This window comes from Mus caroli, unplaced genomic scaffold, assembly GCF_978045245.1.
Source record: "Mus caroli unplaced genomic scaffold, Mus_caroli_1 scaffold_13, whole genome shotgun sequence".
Taxonomy (NCBI): domain Eukaryota; kingdom Metazoa; phylum Chordata; class Mammalia; order Rodentia; family Muridae; genus Mus; species Mus caroli.
In genome coordinates, this window is record NW_028227268.1 from 5,849,402 (window position 1) to 5,868,801 (window position 19,400).

At 48.0% G+C, this 19,400-nt stretch overlaps 1 protein-coding gene across 1 annotated transcript; it reads right to left on the bottom strand.

Moving 5' to 3' along the window:
• Positions 1-3,128: 3,128 nt before the first annotated feature.
• On the bottom strand, positions 3,129-19,396 carry Ten1 (TEN1 subunit of CST complex). Its single transcript, XM_021176182.3, has 4 exons — positions 19,267-19,396; positions 13,420-13,554; positions 12,641-12,798; positions 3,129-3,588 (listed from the first exon to the last, which is right to left on the bottom strand). The coding sequence occupies exons 2-4, from the start codon at positions 13,506-13,508 to the stop codon at positions 3,350-3,352; spliced, it is 486 nt and encodes a 161-aa protein (XP_021031841.1). The 5' UTR covers positions 13,509-13,554; positions 19,267-19,396; the 3' UTR covers positions 3,129-3,349.
• Positions 19,397-19,400: the final 4 nt, after the last annotated feature.

Consider the following 19,400-nt stretch of genomic DNA (forward strand, 5'->3'; position numbering starts at 1 on the left):
TGAGTGTAAAAAGTGCTGTAGACACAGACACTCTTGGTACTCGGGGTAGAGCCTCCTCGACTCCCCCTTTCTGTTTTATTAGATGGAAGTCCAGTCAGGTGGGTCACGTCCATCTGACGGCAGAACTGTTGGAATTTTTGAGATGTATAAGCTGGTCCATTATCAGTCTTAAGGAGTTTGGGTTTTCCCCAAGCACTCCATGCCTCAAGGCAATGTTGAATCACATGTGAGGCCTTTTCTCCAGTTAAAGGAGAGGCAAACAAAACTAATTGTATCTACTGAAAAATATTGGCAACTGGAAGGCTTAATCACTCCAGCCATTTCTAAAAAATTAATGGGTTCTAAAAAGGTTTTTAAAACTTTTAAAACCACTAAACATTCTACCACTTGAGGTGAATTTTCATTATATTGTTTGGATACTACTTTACCATTAGCCACATAGGCACCTATGCCAGTTTTTGATCCATCAGTATATACCACAACCCCATTTTTAAGTGGGTTTCTTACTGTTATTTGTGGAAACACAACAGAATGATTTTGGGCGAACTGTAAAATTGGATGTTTTGGATAATGGTTATCTATTTTTCCTGAAAAGGAGGTAACTAAAACTGCCCAATCATTGGATGTGGCTGCCAAGGTCTGAACCTGTCAAAAGTCCAATCTCTCTGCTCTGGAGTCAAAGCAGCAGCGTTTGCTTGGGCCTGCGTTTGTGCAGCCTCTTGCCATAGAACTCTCCATTCCATATATTTGCCCATATTGGGGAGAGCGGCTTTTGCAATCATTTGCCAGTCGGCAGGAGTTAGTGCCATGCCGGCAAGCCTGTATACTCTACTGGAGCATGAACACGCCTACCCTCGGCTCCTTCAAAGACCGGAAATGCCTGTTGCATCTTCCTTTGTTTCTCTCTTGAAATGAACGAGTCTGTGCACTGCCTCTCTGTGCAGGGCTGACGCACTACGCAAGGCAGGGGCTCCGCATAGGGTGGAGATGCACTATGACCTTGAAGCCGACTGCCCGGAGGTTGAGCAGCAAGCTGGCCTTTGCCAGCCGTTTTTGGCTTCTTTCTTGACCTATAAGCTCACATTTCTCTCTCATAACGAGCTGCTCCCTCCTCCAAGTCTGTTTTCTCAGAAGAGCTAATTTTTTCATCTGATTCACAGCTACTAAGAACTGGCTCTTTAAACTCGTCTCTTTTCTCCTCTTTCCTTCTAATCTCTCCCCAGGTATTCTTCCCTGACATGAACTTTTCTTTTTTCCTTTGTTTTTCTCCTCTTTCCTTCTAGTCTCTCCCCAGGTATTCTTCCCTGACATTAACTTTTCCTTGGGTTCAAGACCCGTGGAAAGGCCTGTATACTTATTTGGCGCGCCATGCTTTCTCTTTTTTCCTGCTCTCTCTCCCCGCTTTACTTCTGATAGACTGTCTTGAATTTTGTCCAGAATTCTCCACCCTGTCTTAACCACTTGTTGACATGTGAAAAGAAATAAAAGGGCTTTTAACACTAGAGAAAGTTCAAGACCAGACATACCTTGTAAAGCTGTAACGCGCGTCCCATCCCCATAGTTCTGGTTCCGCTCCATTCCCCAGCTGAAGAGTTCTGAACCCATGCCGGATCCTTCTCAACAGTCTGTTTTGCGGGAACACTTCATTACCACAGTTCCCCAGCTGAAGAGTTCTGAACCCATGCCGGATCCTTCTCAACAGTCTGTTTTGCAGGAACACTTCATTAACCGCTCCTTCCCCTTGATGTAGTAGCTCCCGGGTTTCGGCACCATTTATTGCCCGCGCTTTTGTGTCCCCTGGTAAGAACACGCTCAGGGCAACCGGAATCTTCTGCAGCACAAGCTTTATTGCTTACCCCATCAGGAGCCAGTGGCGAAGAGAGCCAGAGAGGGAGCCAGAGAGAGAGAGAGATGGCAGAGCCCCCTCCCTTTTATGGAGGACTGTCCTCCGCCTCGGACGTGTCACTCCCTGATTGGCTGCAGCCCATCAGCCAGAGTTGTCGTCACGGGAAAGGCAGAGCACATGGCGTGGAAAGCTACCCCGGCACATGCGCAGCTTGCTTGTTTACTACTTAGAACACAGGTGCCAGTGCCATCAGCGCCATCTTGTAATGGCGAATGTGAAGGCGGCTCCTTACAGTCCACGAGCGGGACCTGTGCTCTGCCGTACACTTTACATCCACCAAGCTTCACAGAGGCTAATCAGAGGACAGGGAGGTAAGGGCTGCCCCTTCGTGGCTACCCTAGGAGTTGGGTGCAAGCCCCTGAGAGATCAGGTTTGGGCATTCCCTTGGGAGACAGGGTGTTGGGGAGAGCCCCAACACTCACAGATCCAGCCTGATCTTCTTGAGGGCCACAAGCTGCCCAGTCACTTTGTTCCTGGCCTTGTAGACCACCCCGTAGGTCCCCTCTCCGATCTTCTCTACCTTCTGGAACACATCCATGTCTGTAGAGCTGCCCGGGGAAACAGACCACATCTGGACATTTAAATTTTACAGCAAGAATCAATCCTGTCCCCCAGACTCCAGTCTCCACATAACACCCACCACAGCCCCAGCCAAGGCCTGGCTCTCCCCATGCACTGCCTGCCACCCATCTTGCTCGGGAAGATGGCTCAAGGCTGAGGACTGCTTCTTGCCCAGTCCGCCTGACTCAGCTCCAGGCGGCTTCTCCAGCGCCTGGCTACGGAATGCAGGAGAGCCCAAACTTCTACCTTAGCCCATGCCTGGGTCCAAGCAAAGCTACGCTCTGGGGGCCACAAGAATCGACCCATAAAAGCTGTACAGGGGAGCTGACAGCATGAGGCAGAGGTTAGGAGTAGGCCAAAGCTTCTGAGACCACAATCCCACCCTGGGTCACACATCAGGACCCTGGACCTCAGCCTTACCCGTCTGGCGATTCTTAGCCTCCACTGAGGTCAGAACCCCAGTAATAGTGAGCCTTTTTGAGTCCTGGGCCCCCCCAACTCTGCCCCTAGGTCCCTAGCCGTCTCCCCTCAGCCTCCTAGCCCAGAATTCACCAGAAGCCTTCGGCAGGCTGCAGCTTCTCTGTCAGGCAAGCTGTCTGCTTGTGGCTCCCCCTGCTGGCCCCTTCTGGCTGCAGCCGGCTCCGCATCAGCACACACACTATACGCTCATACTCTTTATTCAGGAACCCTTCACATCCCTCACAAGCCACAGCGCCAGGGCCCTGGGGTGGGGAATCATATTCATTTTTGTTTTTCTTCTTTGAGAGAAAGAGGGCATATGTGTCATGTAGCCCAGACTGGCTTTAAACTCCTCCCGCCTCTCCCTGCCTGCACTGGGATTGCAGCATGGGCCACTACGGCCAGATTGGGTGGGCTTTCTGGTCAGTCCAGAGTTTGGGGAAGGGGCACCTGCTGCCCCCTGTTCTCTGGTTCCAGACTAAGGCTGTCACTGGGAAGCGACTGAGGAGCAGGTGTAGGGGGTTGCAAGGTGCTGGCGTCTCCTATTGGCTGCTGCCTCTTCTGCAGGTGCCGCCTCTGCTCCAAGATGGCTTTCTCTAACAGGGACAGATCCATCCCCTCCACACAGGTGAGCAGTCGGGCCCTCACCACAAAAGCTCCACCTGGAAGACAGAGAGATGCCGAGGCATTAGCAGGGACTTCCTGGAGGGTCTGTGACCATCACTGCCGACTCTGGGACTCTGAGTGTTCTCAGACTAGTTCACTCCTGAGGCACTAAGAAAGCTGGCAATCTGTCTCCAGGAGACTCAGAGCCTGGGCCTGCCATGCTCTGCAGAGGGCAGGAAAGTGGACCTCCACACATTTTACACACACACACACACACACACACACACACACACACACACACCTATTATTCCTTTGCCTTCCAAAAGCCCAGGGCTCAGGAAATACTCTGTCTGCCCTAAGGGAAAGGCCTCCTTGGGACTCTGGGACCAGGTCCTGGAAAATTGGGGTGAAGGGAAACCATGTCTGATAAATCTAAGGGTCTGAGCTCCAGCAAGTTTGGCCTCGATGGGGCGAGTCACTCGCACACAGCTCTTCAGTGACATGTACACAGTTGCAGAGTGTGCATAGAGTTCCCTGACAGGGCAAAGGGGGCACTGGATCCCCTGAAAGTGGAGTTGCAGGTGGTTGTGAGCCCCTGTGTAGGTGCTGGGAATCAAAACCATGTCCTTTTCTTTTTCTTTTTTTTTTTTCTTTTTAGATTTATTTATTTATTATATGTAAGTACACTGTAGCTGTCTTCAGACACTCCAGAAGAGGGCGCCAGATCTCGGTACAGATGGTTGTGAGCCACCATGTGGTTGCTGGGAATTGAACTCTGGACCTTCGGAAGAGCAGTCGGGTGCTCTTACCCACTGAGCCATCTCACCAGCCCCCATGTCCTTTTCAAGAGCAGCGAGTGCTTTTAACCACTGAGCCATCGCTCCAGTCCCAATACCTATTCATGCTCAGATTTATTTTATGTGTATGGACACTTTTGCCTGCGTGGAGGCGTGCGTACCCAGTGTGTGTGCCTGGTATCTCCGGATGACAAAAGAGGGGGTCCTATCTTCTAGAACTGGATTTATGGATGGTCCTGAGCCACCGTATGGATGTTGGGAATGGAGCCAAAGTCTTCTGCAAAGGCAATGAGTGCTCTTAATCACAGAGCCATCTCTCTAGCCCCTACTTAGGTTTAGACAGGGTTTATAGCGTCCAGGCTGTCCTGAAATTTCCGATGTATCCTAGAATGGTCCAGAACACTTGATCCCCCTGCCTTTCCCTCCCAAGTACTAGGATTGCAGGTGCATGTCACATCCCTGGCTCCCTGTGATTATTAGAAAAACTTTCTCCACAAGTTCTCCTTGCTTCCCAGGAACTTCCACGAACAACTCGGTGTTCCAGGACATTGCCACATCTGCTTTGGATGCACTGGAGACATCAGGCTTAGGTCTAGCCTGGCCTTTCAGGTCTAGACCATTCACTCACTGCAACCAGTCTGGGGCAGAACTTATCATCAAGATGTCTAGGTTTCAACCACCTACACAGATCACCCATGAGAAAAAAAATGGACTTATTTGAGCCTCAGTTCCTTGGTGCCAAGTTACAGAGATGCTGCGCTTGCAGAGGTCTCAGAGTGTGACCCTGTCTGCATCTACTGATGGGTGTTGGTTGCCCATCATCACCTCTCAGGCCTCTGGACAGGGGGTGTCTATATACGTTAATCAAATATTCATACCGCCCTGAGCCCTGAGAAGCCTGGGGCACACTTAGCTGTAAAGGGTTTTTTGTTTTTGTTTTTTACAATGTAAGTACACTGTCACTGTCTTCAGACACACCAGAAGAGGGCATTGGATGCCATTACAGATGGTTGTGAGCCACCATGTGGTTGCTGGGAATTGAACTCAGGACCTCTGGAAGAGCAGTCAATGTTCTCAACCTCTGAGCCAGCTCTCCAGAGTTTATAAGAGCTCCAAGAACAAGAACAGAATGAGATGTTCCCAGCATCTCAGCAGCTGCTTGGGGGCTGGAGAGATGGTCAGACAGGAGTACCTGCTCCTCTTCAGGAGTCTGAGTCCTAGCCCGTCAGGTGACTCTCATGCACAGGTCTAGCCTCTGTGAAAGCCTGTACACACACACACCCACCCACCCCCCACGCAAACAATAAATAACTTAAAACAAACGGCAGCAGTAACAACAAAAACCAAGTGAAGACACACCAGAACAACGGGAAAAGAAGAAGCCAGGCGTGATGGTGCACACCTTTCAACCCAACACTGAGGAGCGACTGATGGAAGATCTCTGTGAGTTCAAGGCCAGCCTGCTCTATATAGCAAGTTCCAGGACAGCCAGGATGACACAGATAGAGACACCCGGTCTAAAAACAAAATGAACTGAAACAAAAATGGAGGGCACGGGAGGAGTTTGTTGAGAGCCCTTGCTTATGATTTGATTGTGACACCATGGGGGGGTGTGGGGTTCCACAATGAGAGGTGGGAGACACAGAACTCAAGGCAGGATCCTGTGTCAAATATTTCCAAACTTCTGGGGTGAAGATTTTCTTAGAAATCTGCTTAATGTCGGGCACTGGTGGTCCACGCCTTTAATCCCAGCACTCGGGAGGCAGAGGCAGGCAGATTTCTGAGTTCGAGACCAGCTTGGTCTACAGAGTGAGTTCCAGGACAGCCAGGGCTACACAGAGGAACCCTGCCTTGAAAAACCAAAAAAAAAAAAAAAAAAAAAAAAAAAAAAGTAAGAAAAGTAAAGAAAAAGAAAAAAAAGAAATCTGCTTAAATTTCACAGACTCTTAAAAGGTGCTTGCTTATACTTTAGAAGATTTAAATTTGTAAATTAGATATATATGTGTGTTCTATGAATGTGCGCATATGAGTGCAGGTGCCTATGAAGGCCTGAAGAGAATACTGGCTCCCCTGGAGCTGGAGTTACAGGTGGCTGTGAGCTGCCTGTGTGGGTGCCGGGAAGCAGGCTTGGATCCTGTGGAAGAGCAGCGAGTGGTCGCAGCCGTTGAGCCTTGGCTCCTGCTCATTCCATTCATCAGTCTCAGTTGGCTTTATCGTTTATTGTCTACAGAGCAAGCGGTCCCCAGAATGGACGGCTTCTCAGTGGCTCAGTCAGGCCATGGCTGCAGTCCAGGTGCTCCAGCCCATTCTGGATGGAAGGAGGAGAGATGGGAGTGCATGTGTGGCATCTGAGGATGGCAGCCTGTGGGTAGAAGGTGTGAGGTAAAGCAGGCAGGAAAGGGCTTGCCTAGAGTCCTAGCCCTTGGCAGGGTGTGGCTGAACAAAAATCCCATTTCAAAAAATAAATAGAGCACTGCTAGTGTGTGCAAGGACCTGGGTTTGACCTTCAGCACAAACAAAAAACATACATATACACATACACACACATATGCACATACACATACCTATGCACATACACATACCTATGCACATACACACAGGGTCTGGGAGATGGGTTGGAGGTTAAGAGCATGCAGAGGACCTGAGCTCAGTTCCCAACCTAAGTTCAGTTGCTCACAAGTCTTTGATCCAGTTCTGGGCGGATCCAAAGCCACAGGTCTCTATGGGTACCTGCATATATGTGTATATACCTACACACAGACAGACAGGAACACACACATACACACACATTTAAAAGTAAAATAAATCTTCAAGAGAAGGGAAAAGGCCGGGTATGCAACTCAGCTGGCAGAGCACTTGGCTAGCACCCCCTCAGCCTAGCATCCGAGCTCCCACGAGCACCACATGAATCGGACACGCTAGCACATGCCTGTAACCCGGCACCAGGAGATCAGGAGGTCAAGGTTCTTCTCCAATCAGCTAGGGAGTCTGTTGTACATGAGAGACCATCTAAGAATAGTCACACACAACCACGTGCCTAGCATGCAGGAGGCCCAGGTTCAAGCCTAAGCACACATGCAACTGTCAGGTACCACTGCCCTGTGGTGTGGAGACCACTAGTGCTGGCCTGTGCGCCTTAATGGCAGTCACTCGACGACGACATCAGAGGGTAGTCCTTGTACTGTCACCCCAAACCCACCAAGTCCTCATCCCTGCTCACACTCCTGGGTCCTGTGTCCTTCCTCTGTTGTACTGTGTTTCCCTCTTCCAGTGTCCTTATAAGATTCTCACCTTTTCTCTGGGACTTGGCTGAAACCTGGCTTTATCCATACCAACAGGTCCTACTGTGCAGGAGGTGAGTCCAGAGTTCACCTGCTGCTCGGGTTTCACATTACACGCCCTGCTCCTTCCCACTGATAACTGTTTACAGAACAGTTTACCTCTGCTCCAGTTCTCCCTCCCACACCCACCTCGCACCTTGGACTGGTTTGTTCTAGAATCTTACACCCCTGTTTGTTCTCAGTATCTTCCTGACCTTTCACTCCTACTGCAGCCTTCTTCACCCCTTGGTCTCCTGGACTCCCTCACCTTCTCTGTCCCTTCCGCTGGCCCTAAGTACCTCCCAGCCATTTTCCTGGTATTGTAGGAATCAGCCTTGGCCTTCCAACCTGCCTGCCTGATGCATCTCCAGCCTCTGCCTTCCCCCGTCACATCACTGACGAGTACAGAGAAGCCTCAGACCACAAAACAGATCCTCACTGTAACACAGGGACTTCAGAGTCTCCTCTCACTGAACAGCTTCCCTGCTCTGTCTAGAAACTCTTCTATGTCCTGGCTAGCCTGGCCTCACGCTCAGTGACAGTTATGCAGGCATTACCAAGCATGTAACTCTCCTGCCTCATACCTATCTCTCCTAGAAAAATTCCTTTACCTTTGTGTTGCCACCTCTGAGCTTGGCTTCCTTCCCCAAACTCCCTTCTTCTTTTCACTCATAACTCTCTGAGGTATGGCCTTGCCAAGATACCCAGGCTGCCCCTGAACTCACTCTGTATTCCTGGTAGGCCTGGAACTTCCTGGGCAGCTAAGATTACAGTCACTGTGTAACACCAGGCCTATTTGTTGCCAACGACTTCAATTAGTTCAAAACATCTAGCAGAGAGGATATTTTGAGTATTCTGAGCACACACAAACACACACACACACACACATACAGAATATAAATGCCTACAGAGATTGATATACCAATTGTCATGGACATGTACTGAAATGTCACCTTGTGCCCATAGTATGGCTATACAATCACCATGTCACAATTAAAAGTTTTTACAAGTCAGGCGTGGTGGTGCAAGCCTTTAGTCCCAGCACTTGGGAGGCAGAGGCAGGCGGATTTCTGAGATTGAGGCCAGCGTGGTCTACAAAGTGAGTTCCAGGAGAGCCAGGGCTACACAGAGAAACCCTGTCTCAAAAAAACCAAAAAAAAAAAAAAAAAAAGTTTTTACAATAGTTTTTAAAAGGTGAGAAAAGAGGTTTGTGAGGTGGCAGTTGTTACAGCCAGTATGCTTATACTAGGTGTGATTATTACTAATTACACACAGGGGAAGATGTTTAGAAACACCTCAGACAGGGACCCATCAGGGCCTTGGATGGTACCAAGCGGTGTCAGGTTCCGGGAGTTGATCACATAGCTGGTGCTGTTCCACACTAGTCTCCTGGCTGGCTCTAGATATAAAACATGGGAGAAAGGTTCCTCTGCCCGACCTCTCCTTTGTCCTCAGAACTTTCAACCTGGACACAGGGCACAGCACATGTTTGATGGACCTTTGTATCCGCCAGGACTTAAGGCCAGGCCCAGGAAGGATGAAAGCCGTGTACCTTCTGCTCAGGGGAGAGGTCAGGACAGGCATGGCCACACTCAGCCAGCTCAGGGCTCCAACCACGGCTCGTTCATCAATTCCTTACTCCACATCACAGTGGCACATTAAAATCCTCAGGAAATGCACAAAAACGTTATAAGGGAGGAAGGCAAGCAGAAGGTGGAGCACGGCCTTAGAGAGCACCAGGCCAGCACACAATGCTCAAGGAGGCCGATGTGAGCGTGTGCGCCCATACAGTGAATGAGGAGGGTGTTTGTTTTTTTTAAGATTTATTTATTTATTTTATGCATATGAGTACACTGTAGCTATCTTCAGACACACATCAGAAGAGGGCATCCGATCCCATTACAGATGGTTGTGAGCTACGACATGGTTGCTGGGAATTGAACTCAGGACCTCTGGAAGAGTAGTCAGTGCTCTTAACCCCTGAGCCACCTCTCCAGCCCAGGTTTTTTTTTGTTTTTTTGTTTGTTTGTTTTTTAAGATAAAAGGCCCTTAGTGCCTCCTCTCATTTCTCTCTCAAATCAGTTATGAGGGAAGGAACTCTGACCTTCAAATCTTAAATCTGGGTCAGAGGAACTTTTATTAAGTCCATTATAATTAAAATCAGCACTATTTAATTAATTACATTAATTGAAGTCCTGGGATTAAAGGCGTGTGCCATCACTGCCTGGCTGCTAAAATCAATTTTAAAAATGCTAAGAGAAGTCTAAAAATTAGATGGTTGTGGTTACATACATGCAAAATCCTAGTTCTCAGGAGTTAGAGGCAGGTGGATCACAAATTCAAGGCCAGCCTGGGCTATATATTGAGAGACTCTGTCTCCAAACAAGGGGAAGGGAGGGAGAGTTTTATGCCATAGCCAGTCTAGTGGCACGTTTATGAGGGAGGCAGGGGCAGGGGCAGGGGCAGGGGCAGAGGCCAGGGGATCACAGTTTTAGCTTTTAAAATTTTAAAGATGTATTTACCTGTGTGTATGACTATCTGTGTGTATGTCTGTGCAGAGATCAGACAAGCATGTCACATCCTGTGAACCTGGAACTATGGGCAGTTATGAGCTGCCATGTGGGTGCTACAAATATGTATCATAACGGGCATGGTCATCTACAAGAACAGCAAGTGCTCTTAATTGCTGAGCTTTCTCCAGCTCCAACCACAAGTATAAGGCCAGCCTTGGCTATACTACTAATTAGAGGTGAGCCCAGGATATATGAAACCGTCTCAAAAGCAACACACACACTAAATAAATAAGAACAAATTTTATATGTTTTTTAAAAAACTTAAAAAAAAAAAAAAACCAACTAAACACAGACAGGAAGTACAGTATGCTATTAACCATGTAAAGGAAAATGGCATAGAAAAAAATCCTGGGGACGCCGGAACTCTCCGGCTTAAGTGACTTACTGCTCCCTGGCAGCGGATCCTGCACTGTCTCTCTTTCTGATCATTTTCTGAAGATTTTTTTTTTAAAGATTTATTTATTTTACTTATTTGAGTACACTGTTGCTGTCTTCAGACACACCAGAAGAGGGCATCAGATCCCATTACAGATGGTTGTGAGCCACCATGTGGGTGCTGGGAATTGAACTCAGGACCTCTGGAAGAGCAGTCAGTGCTCTTAACCGCTGTTTATTTTGTTACTTTATACACGTAGGTGTTTTGCCTGCACGCATGTGTACCACATCCATGCATGTATGCAGTCCCCGTGGAGGCTGAGTGAGGGAGTCGGATCTCCAGAGCCTGAGGTTATGGACGGTTATGAGGCTTCGTGTGGGTGCTGGGAATTGAACTGGGGTCTGCAAGAGCGACAAAGCGACAAGTACTCTGAACTGATGAGACATGTCTCCAGCCCCTTGCACTGTTGAGGTCAGTAAATTTAACTTTTAAATAAAACTCCTTGCTGCTTGCTGAGAGAGATGGACAGACTACTGACTACCGGAGCCAGGTTCAGCATCACGTACCTGCAGTGCCAATTACCTAGAAGGCTAAGGCGAGAGGATCAGCTGAGCTCAGGGAGAACCTGACAGGACAATGTAAGGAGACATTGTCTCTAATTAAACAAAGTTGGAAAGTACTGGCCGGAAGTTAGTAACGGTAATTGCTCTAGGTAGGGTTAAAGGTGAACTCCTCTGTTTCTTTCCCTCCCGGTTCCCTCCATCTCTGCACTGCTGCTGATGAACCATGGCCTTCTCCATGCCAGGCAAGCGCTCCACTCCTCACCTACAGCCTCAGCCCCCTTTCCTGCTTCTTTTTACTCTGTAAATTCTCTACAAGGAACACTCGCTCCTTTGATAGAAGAGTTAGGGAAGCAAATGCTAACAGACACCCAGCTACACCACTGATAAATCCCCCAGGGGGAGAGAAGTCACCGCCCCCTCTCCAGCACCTGGGAGCACAGCCTGATCAATGACTCTTGTATTTTTTTTTTAAAGCAGGGATTAGAACCCAGGACTGGTGCATGCTGGGCGCCTACCCCTTACCCACACTTCAGCCTGGCCCCCGATGCTCTCTGCCAGACAGACTGCTGCCAGACAGACTGCTGCCAGACAGACTGCTGCCCCACACTACTTTTAACTCCCCCCTGCATTTTCTCTCTCATGGGGACTTCCTGGCCCGTCACTACAGCCCCGTCTTCTCTTGAGTCATAAGATGGAAATTAGGGCCTGTGGGCATCTTAGGAAAGATCTAAGCCAACTACCTCACATACAGAGCCTCAGAACCTGGCTCTTCTCTTTTGTCACGTCTCCATGGTGACATCTCTTCATATGGCTGGTTCATTCCAGTCCAATTACACACGTTTCCCAAGAGTCCTTGACCTCTTGGGCTGATCTGTAGGCAAGGATAACCCCAGCAGGTCACAGGACAGGCCCAGCCCATTCCTACCCTAATTAGTCTTCATGTGTTGGCCTGTGCATGCCATGGCACACGTGTGCACATCAGAGGCTAACCTTGGGAGTCGGGCCTTGCCTTTCACCTTGTTTGAGGTAAGGCCTTTTGCTCACCCCTGTGTACAGCAGTCTGGCCTCTTGTCTCTGCTTCCCATCTCCTTGTGGGAATACTGGAATCAGAAATTTATTGAGGTTCTTGTTGTGCTCTGGGAAACTGAACTTCTGGGAAACTCACATTTCTGTGGCAAGCATTTAACCACTGAGCTACAGCCCAGCCCATTTCTCTGGCTCTTTTGTTTGTTTGTTTGTTTTGTTTTTGTTTTAGACAGAGTCTCTCTCTGTCTTTTTTTTTGGTTTTTTGTTTTTGTTTTTGTTTTGAGACAGGGTTTCTCTGTATAGCCCTGGTGTAGCCCAGCCTGGCCTTGAACTCACAGAGACCCACCTGCCTCTGCCTCCCAAGTGCTGAGACTAAAGGCGTGGGCCCCAGGTCCAGTGCATTCTCAATTTACAGGAGCCAGCGTGAAGCAGGTTGTAGGTAGCACACCTTACCCTCCATACGCTCCAGGTCCCCAAGAACCATGTACAGGAAGTTCACATGAGCCTCAAAAGGCTCCACCAAGTTGGTGCAGACAAGCAGTTGACACTGATCAGGTTTCTGCGGAGCTGCCAGGGTCATGAGGGAGCGTGCCATGTCATAGAGATACAACCTGGAGGGCACAGGAAGTGTGAACATTTCTACTCACAGTCAAGCCCACCACCAAGCTCCAAAGGTTTGAAGAGGCCAGAAAGTACACGGAAGCCCATGCTTGGCCTCAATCTGATCTAAGAAATAAAATATAAGCAACAGATCTAAACACAACACATGTTTCTCACTACCACACGGATAGGGTGTCTTTCACATTCTTACTCTTGCTTTGAACTTGGTAGACAAGGTCTCAGTATGTTTCCCTGGCTGGCCTGTAACTCAATATGTAGACCAAGCTGGCCCTGAACTCGCCTGCCTCTGCTTCCCAAGGGCTGGAAATAAAGGCAGGAGCCACCATACCCAGCTTATTTTTTTTCTCTTTTGAGAAACGACATTGCCAAGCTACCCAAGCAGGCCTTAAACCTCAGATGCTTCTACACCGCCTTCCAAATGGGGACAGCGTGTCCCATGCTTGTGTCACTTTACTCTCAGGTAACTTGTGACATAACAACATACAACTAACACAATTGTGTGTATGTGTTCATAATTAGGCAAAATTATACTAAAACTGAATTAGTAGAGTGTTTTAGGAGGGGAGCTATTTAGCTATCTGTCTCCTACCACATGAAGAGATGAGCCTTACCTGCCAAATGTTCGCAGTGTGCTTCCTTCGGGGGCGTGGCCATTACTGACCTCCCAGGGAAAGTAATAGACCCCAGGCTTAGGCAGCATTGTCAGCACCAGGATCCAAATCGTTGGCACAGGACTTTGAAGATTCCTGATAAATCAAGCCAACCACAAGTTTTGAGAGATTTCCCACATTTGGAAGACTAGCTGTCTGTTAGCATTTCTCCTAGGCTCCACCCCACAGTTACCTGGCAATAGCCAAGTGATGCCTGGCTTACTATCAAAGGGTCTGGCCCCTCCTTAATTTCTTACTCTCTGCCCTTTCTCTCCTTGTCCCTTCTCCCTCCCTCGCCACTGTGTTCATGGCCGGCCTAGACTCCTCTACACTCTCTTCCCCACTCCTCTCTCTCTGTCTCTACTTCCTCCTCAACTCCCCTTCCCATGCCCTAAATAAACTATTCTATACTATACCATCACATGCTGGTCCCTCCAGGGTTAGGGATACCTCAGCATGGGCCCGCAGAGGTACCCCCTTCCACCTCACTATACCTCGTTTCTACCAAACATATCCTAGGTCCTTCTTTTTTTTAATTTATTATTTATTATATGTAAGTAAACTGTAGCTGTCTTCAGACACTCCAGAAGAGAGGGTCAGATCTCATTACAGGTGGTTGTGAGCCACCATGTGGTTGCTAGGATTTGAACTTCGGACCTTCGGAAGAGCAGTCGGGTGCTCTTACCCACTGAGCCATCTCACCAGCCCCCTTCTTTTTTATAAAACGTAACACTAGCCCCAGTAGGAAGGGCTTTGAAAGTGAAAAGGTTTTTTTATATAGGTTATGAGTTCCCATGTTAATGTACAAGCCTGCATCACACACCGACCCGTATACATTAGACATAAGGAAAAGCTACAGAGAAAAAGCACTGTCCCACTGCAGTCTCCGTTCTGAGTTCATAAAGCAGAGGTCTGTAAAGTAGTACATGTTAGCTGGGTGGTGGTGGCGCATGCCTTTGATCCTAGCACTTGGGAGGCAGAGGCAAGTGAACCTGTGAGTTCGAGGCCATCCTGGATTACCAGAGAAGTTCCAGAACAGCCATAAGCACACAGAAAGACCATGCCTCAGAAAATAAAACAAAAGAATGCACGCATGCATTCAATCTTTGTGAGCAAGACGGCCTCTATGTCTGCTCACCTCTGCCACAGAGGTGCTTTTGATTGTGATCTTATGTGTATGAGTATTTGGCTGCGTGTGTTTCTATGAGCAAAGGCCCGAGGAGCCAGGAGATGGTAAAAGGATCCCCTGGAACTCAAGTTACAGACATTTGTGAGCTCCCATGTGGGTACTGGAAATCCAACCCAGGTCCTTTGGAAAAGCGGCATGCCTATCGAGGCCAGAAGAGGGTGTCAGTTTCCTTGGACTGGATTTCTGGGCAGTTGTGAGTCACCTGATGTGGGTGCTGGGAACTGAACTCAGGTCCTCTGCAAGAGCAACAAGTGCTTCTAACCCTGGCTGAGCCATCTCTGCGGCCCTTGAACATTTTCCTTTAAAGACTGGGTTTCACTCTGGGGTCCCACCTGGCTTCTAACTTTCTTCCTCCCAGATAGATCAGCTTCTCAATGCTTGCACTGATAGTATGCACTATTACATGAAGCTCTGTGGACCTTTGACCCCAGATTTCCTGCTTTTAGAAATGGGCCAGTAAATGTCTGCCACTTGGGTCACTCTGTGGCTTTCTGTTGCAACAGTTCAGGGCAGGTAACAGAATATCACTTCTGACTCTAGATTAGGTTCAGACTAAGACACTTCATAAAGGACAGAGCCACTCAACAGTAAAGCCACGAAAAGAAATGTAGATAAGACGGTGGTAGCCCGAATCAACATTACGTTATCTTCATCAACATTAAGTTATCTTAACCGTAGTCATTCTGTAAATGTCCTTATTTGTAGGAAATTTGTACATATGGGTAAATAAAGGAAGACTTACACAAAGTTTCCTTACACAGCTCCAAAACAGGGAGTGAATAAATAAGGCTGACCTCCGGGTGACAGATAAAGCAATGATAACTAGAGAACCTGGGTGAAAGGTGGATTGCTTCTTTATTCTCTTACTGAGATCCACCAAAAATAAAAAAATCCATAATTGGTGGTCAGACTACAGAACTCCCTATAAATGGTATGAAAGGTCACCTCTCTCTATAACCAACAGAAGTCAGTCTTAGCTTGGTTCAAGGTGCCACACTGGGTGGGAAGTTGCCTAGTGTCAGCCTTTATTTTCCGTCTCCTTCTGACTCACAGACTCAGGGCCTGTACCTGAGCCTTTCCTGATACTCAAACAGGTTTTATTCATCTAGTTTTAGACAAAAACACGTGGCAGGTGGGAGTTGGGTGGCACGTGCCTTAATCCCAGCACTTGGGAGGCAGAGGCAGAGGTAGAGGCAGACGAATCTCTGACTTTGAGGCCAGCCTGGTACACAGAATGAGTTCCAGGACAGCCAGGGCTACACAGAGAAACCCTGCTACAAAAAAAACCAAACAAACAAACAGCCATGTAGCTCTATGTGGCTTCTAACTCACAACATTATGTAGTAAATCAGGCTGGCCTCAAACTTACAGAGATCACCCTGCCTCTGCTGCCTGACAACAGTCTTTTTGAAAAAGATAAACAGCATTTACTATTGGTGTATACACATGTATATGCGTGTCAGAACACACAAGTGGAGGTCAGAAGACAACCTTGTGGAGCTGGTTCTCTTGTTTCAAAACCTTTATGTGGGACTGGAGAGATGGCTCAGAGATTAAGAGCTGACTGCTCTTCCAGAGGCCCTGAGTTCAATTCCCAGCAACCAAGTGGTGGCTCACAACCATCTGTAATGGGATCTGATGCCCTCCTCTGGTTTGTCCGAGAAGAAACACAATGTAGTCACGTACATAGAATAAATAAATCTTAAAAAAACAAACAAACCAACCTTTATGTGGGTTCTGGGACTGACCTCAGGCCTGTGGACTTGCATGCCAGGAAGCAAGTGCCTTTATCTACTGAGCCAGCTCAGCAGCCCAATGTGAACAGCTTGTTGTTTTCCAGACTTCCATGACTCCTCTTCTAGATGCCCTTTTATATCAGATATTTATAAGTATGTCTCTGAAACTGGGTCTTTTTCCTCTATCTACTGCCCTGCCCAGCCTGTACCCCCACACTGATTTATCTCATTCACTGCAGTGTACTGAGTAATCAGATCTCAAACAGTGTGACTGTGCTCACCCGATTATCATCCCCATGAGGGCAGGGCTCTCTGATGACTGTTTTCTTTGCGCCTACCAGGTTTTTTTGTTTTTAAATAATTTATTCTTGTTCTACATGCATTGGTATTTTGCCTATGTATGTCTGTGTGAGGGTGTCAGATCCCCTAAACCTGGAGTTACAGACAGTTGTGAGCTGTCATGTAGGGGCTGGGAATTGAACCCAAGTCCCCTGGAAGAACAGTCAGTGTGCTTAACCACTGAGCCATCTCTCCAGCCCATGCCTACCAGTTTTGGGGCATTATTAACTATGAATGGAAAAACAGATCCATGAAGAGAATAAAAATCAAGACAGCCATCCTACGCTTGCTGGGCACTGAGCTAATGTCATACCTTACTACCCTCACGAATGTTAATCTGCCAGCATTGGCCTTTATCAGCAGGCAGAACCAGCTCTGCTTGCACTGTCCACCCAGGTTAATGGCTTCAATATTAACTGTCAGTCCACTCTCAGAGGTTATCTGAATCCCCTCATCTTGCCATTTCCAATTTTGTACTGATTCTTTTGTTGTTTTTGCTGGTTTCTGTTGTTGTTATTATTTTGAGACAGGGCCTCAATATGTAGCCTTGACTGGCTTGGAACTCACTATGTAGACCAGGATGGCACAGAACTCATAGAGATCCACCTGCCTCTGCCTCTGAGTGGGAGGACTCAAGGCATCCCCACCCCACCCAACTGTACTGCGATTCTTATGCAGCTATAATTAAAACTCATGGTTCAAAGTGCTGCCTTAAACCAAACTAACAGCTCTCTACAACCCAGGTTGGTCTTGAACTTGTGATCTTCCTGCCTCAGCCTCCTGAGTAGCTGACGTTCCAGGCCTATGCCAACAGGCCAGGTCAAACTTCCAATTGTTGATAAGTCTGACCATACCTTTCCCTCTCTGAGATACTGCCAAAGGTTTGCCATGTAGTCTTTTTCCTTTACACCAGTAAGCAATAGCCTTGGTTTTTATCTCATCAATAACTTGTGAATTGTATTTGGGATCCAAGCTTCTGCTAAGAGGAATAAAATTCACAAGAACCAAACTAAACAAGATATTAGTGCCTAAGTGTCCTTGAAAATAGCCTCAGTAACAGAACCTTGCTCAGGTATATGGAGCCAGAGCCAAAGGTACAATCAACAACAATGATATAGTCTTTATTTAACTTTTCAGAATTTTTCTTCTTTTCCCTTTTAAACTTTTAAATTTTGTGGAGCTGAGGATAGAGCTGAGAGGTCTATCTCCTGCATCAAGAAAAAAAAAAGTGTGCCAGGCGTGGTGGTGGCGCACGCCTTTTATCCCAGCACTCCGGAGGCAGAGGCAGGCAGATTTCTGAGTTTGAGGCCAGTCTGGTCTACAAAGTGAGTTCCAGGACAGCCAGGGCTATACAGAGAAACCCTGTCTCGAAAAACAAACAAACAAACAAACAAACAAGAAAGAAAGAAAGAAAAAAGAAAAGAAAGTGCATTAAAATACTGCATTTTGGTGGCTCCATTAACTTTTGCATTCAGGATAAAGCCTTCATTCGTTTAGCCCATTCTCAGCACCGTTACTGTAAAAGGGTCTTACATATGTTGTTACAAGGGCAAGTTAGAGAGGTAATGAAGAAATGTAGTTCTTTTTGGTGGCATGAAATCAAATGAAGAAAGAGTGCATTTTACTTAGCACTTAAAGGCTTTTTGAAACAAGGCATTACACAGCCCAGGCTGCCTTCAGTCCGATTTTATACAGCTGATAATGATCTTGGACCTCGAGATCCTCAGACGTCCACTTGAAGTTGCAAGCACGGTGCCCAGTTTATGCTGTGCTTTGAGATTATATTTTGGCTTTAGTGCATGCTAGACATCTCTGGCCTACTACTTAGCAATTTTTAAGGAATAAAAGACAAACTGGTGAAAACTGGCTGTCTTTGAGGCTCAGGAACTCTTTGTTACAAGTCCTACGCTAGAACTTCTTAGGCGTGGGTACATTTTACATCTTCGATGACGATAATGATACGGCAAAGTAAAGTCTAGATTTCAAAAATTCTAGGACCTGCCCTGCCGGTTTAGGTGGGAAAAGTCTTGGACTATAAAATGTAGAGAAACTGGACCTGTTCCCTCTCGCTCAAAATCCAGGCCCAGTGCATAAACCCGGAAACTCTGCAGGACCAGGTCCTTGCATCCCAAGTCTCTAAAGTCAGTCTAGTCGGCAATATTTTTAGCCAACGACAAAGAACCGTCTCCCGAACGTAACCTTTGTCCTGGTACCCTTTCGCTCCAATTTGGTTGGGTTCCAGTAAAATCAACAGCTTTCCCCTATTAGCCTCCTCACCCCGCCGGAGACCCTTGACACCCACTCCCTTCTGGTTTCCGGGGACACTTTGGCGAGAGGGCCCCCCCCGCCCCCCCCCGCCCTAGCCTGAAAGTAGGTGAGTCCCACAGCGCAGGCGCATTCCCGCCCCTCAAGGCCCTGGCCAATCGGTTGCGCGCGTCTCCAAGGCTCTTTTCCTCCCGGAAAGATCACGTGAACCTGGAGAAGTGAGGCCCGGAAAGAGCCCCACTCCCCTTCCAGTGCCACTGCGGTCCCTTGACCTTCTACCTTGCTCTCCTTGGCGAGGAGCCGCTCGGGGACCTCCCCTGGCCCGCAGCAGGGGATTCGTCCGTCCGGCGGGCGGTACCAGCGTCGGGGATTGCAGCCGGTCACGTGAGGAGTGGCGGCGGGGCCGGGGCGGG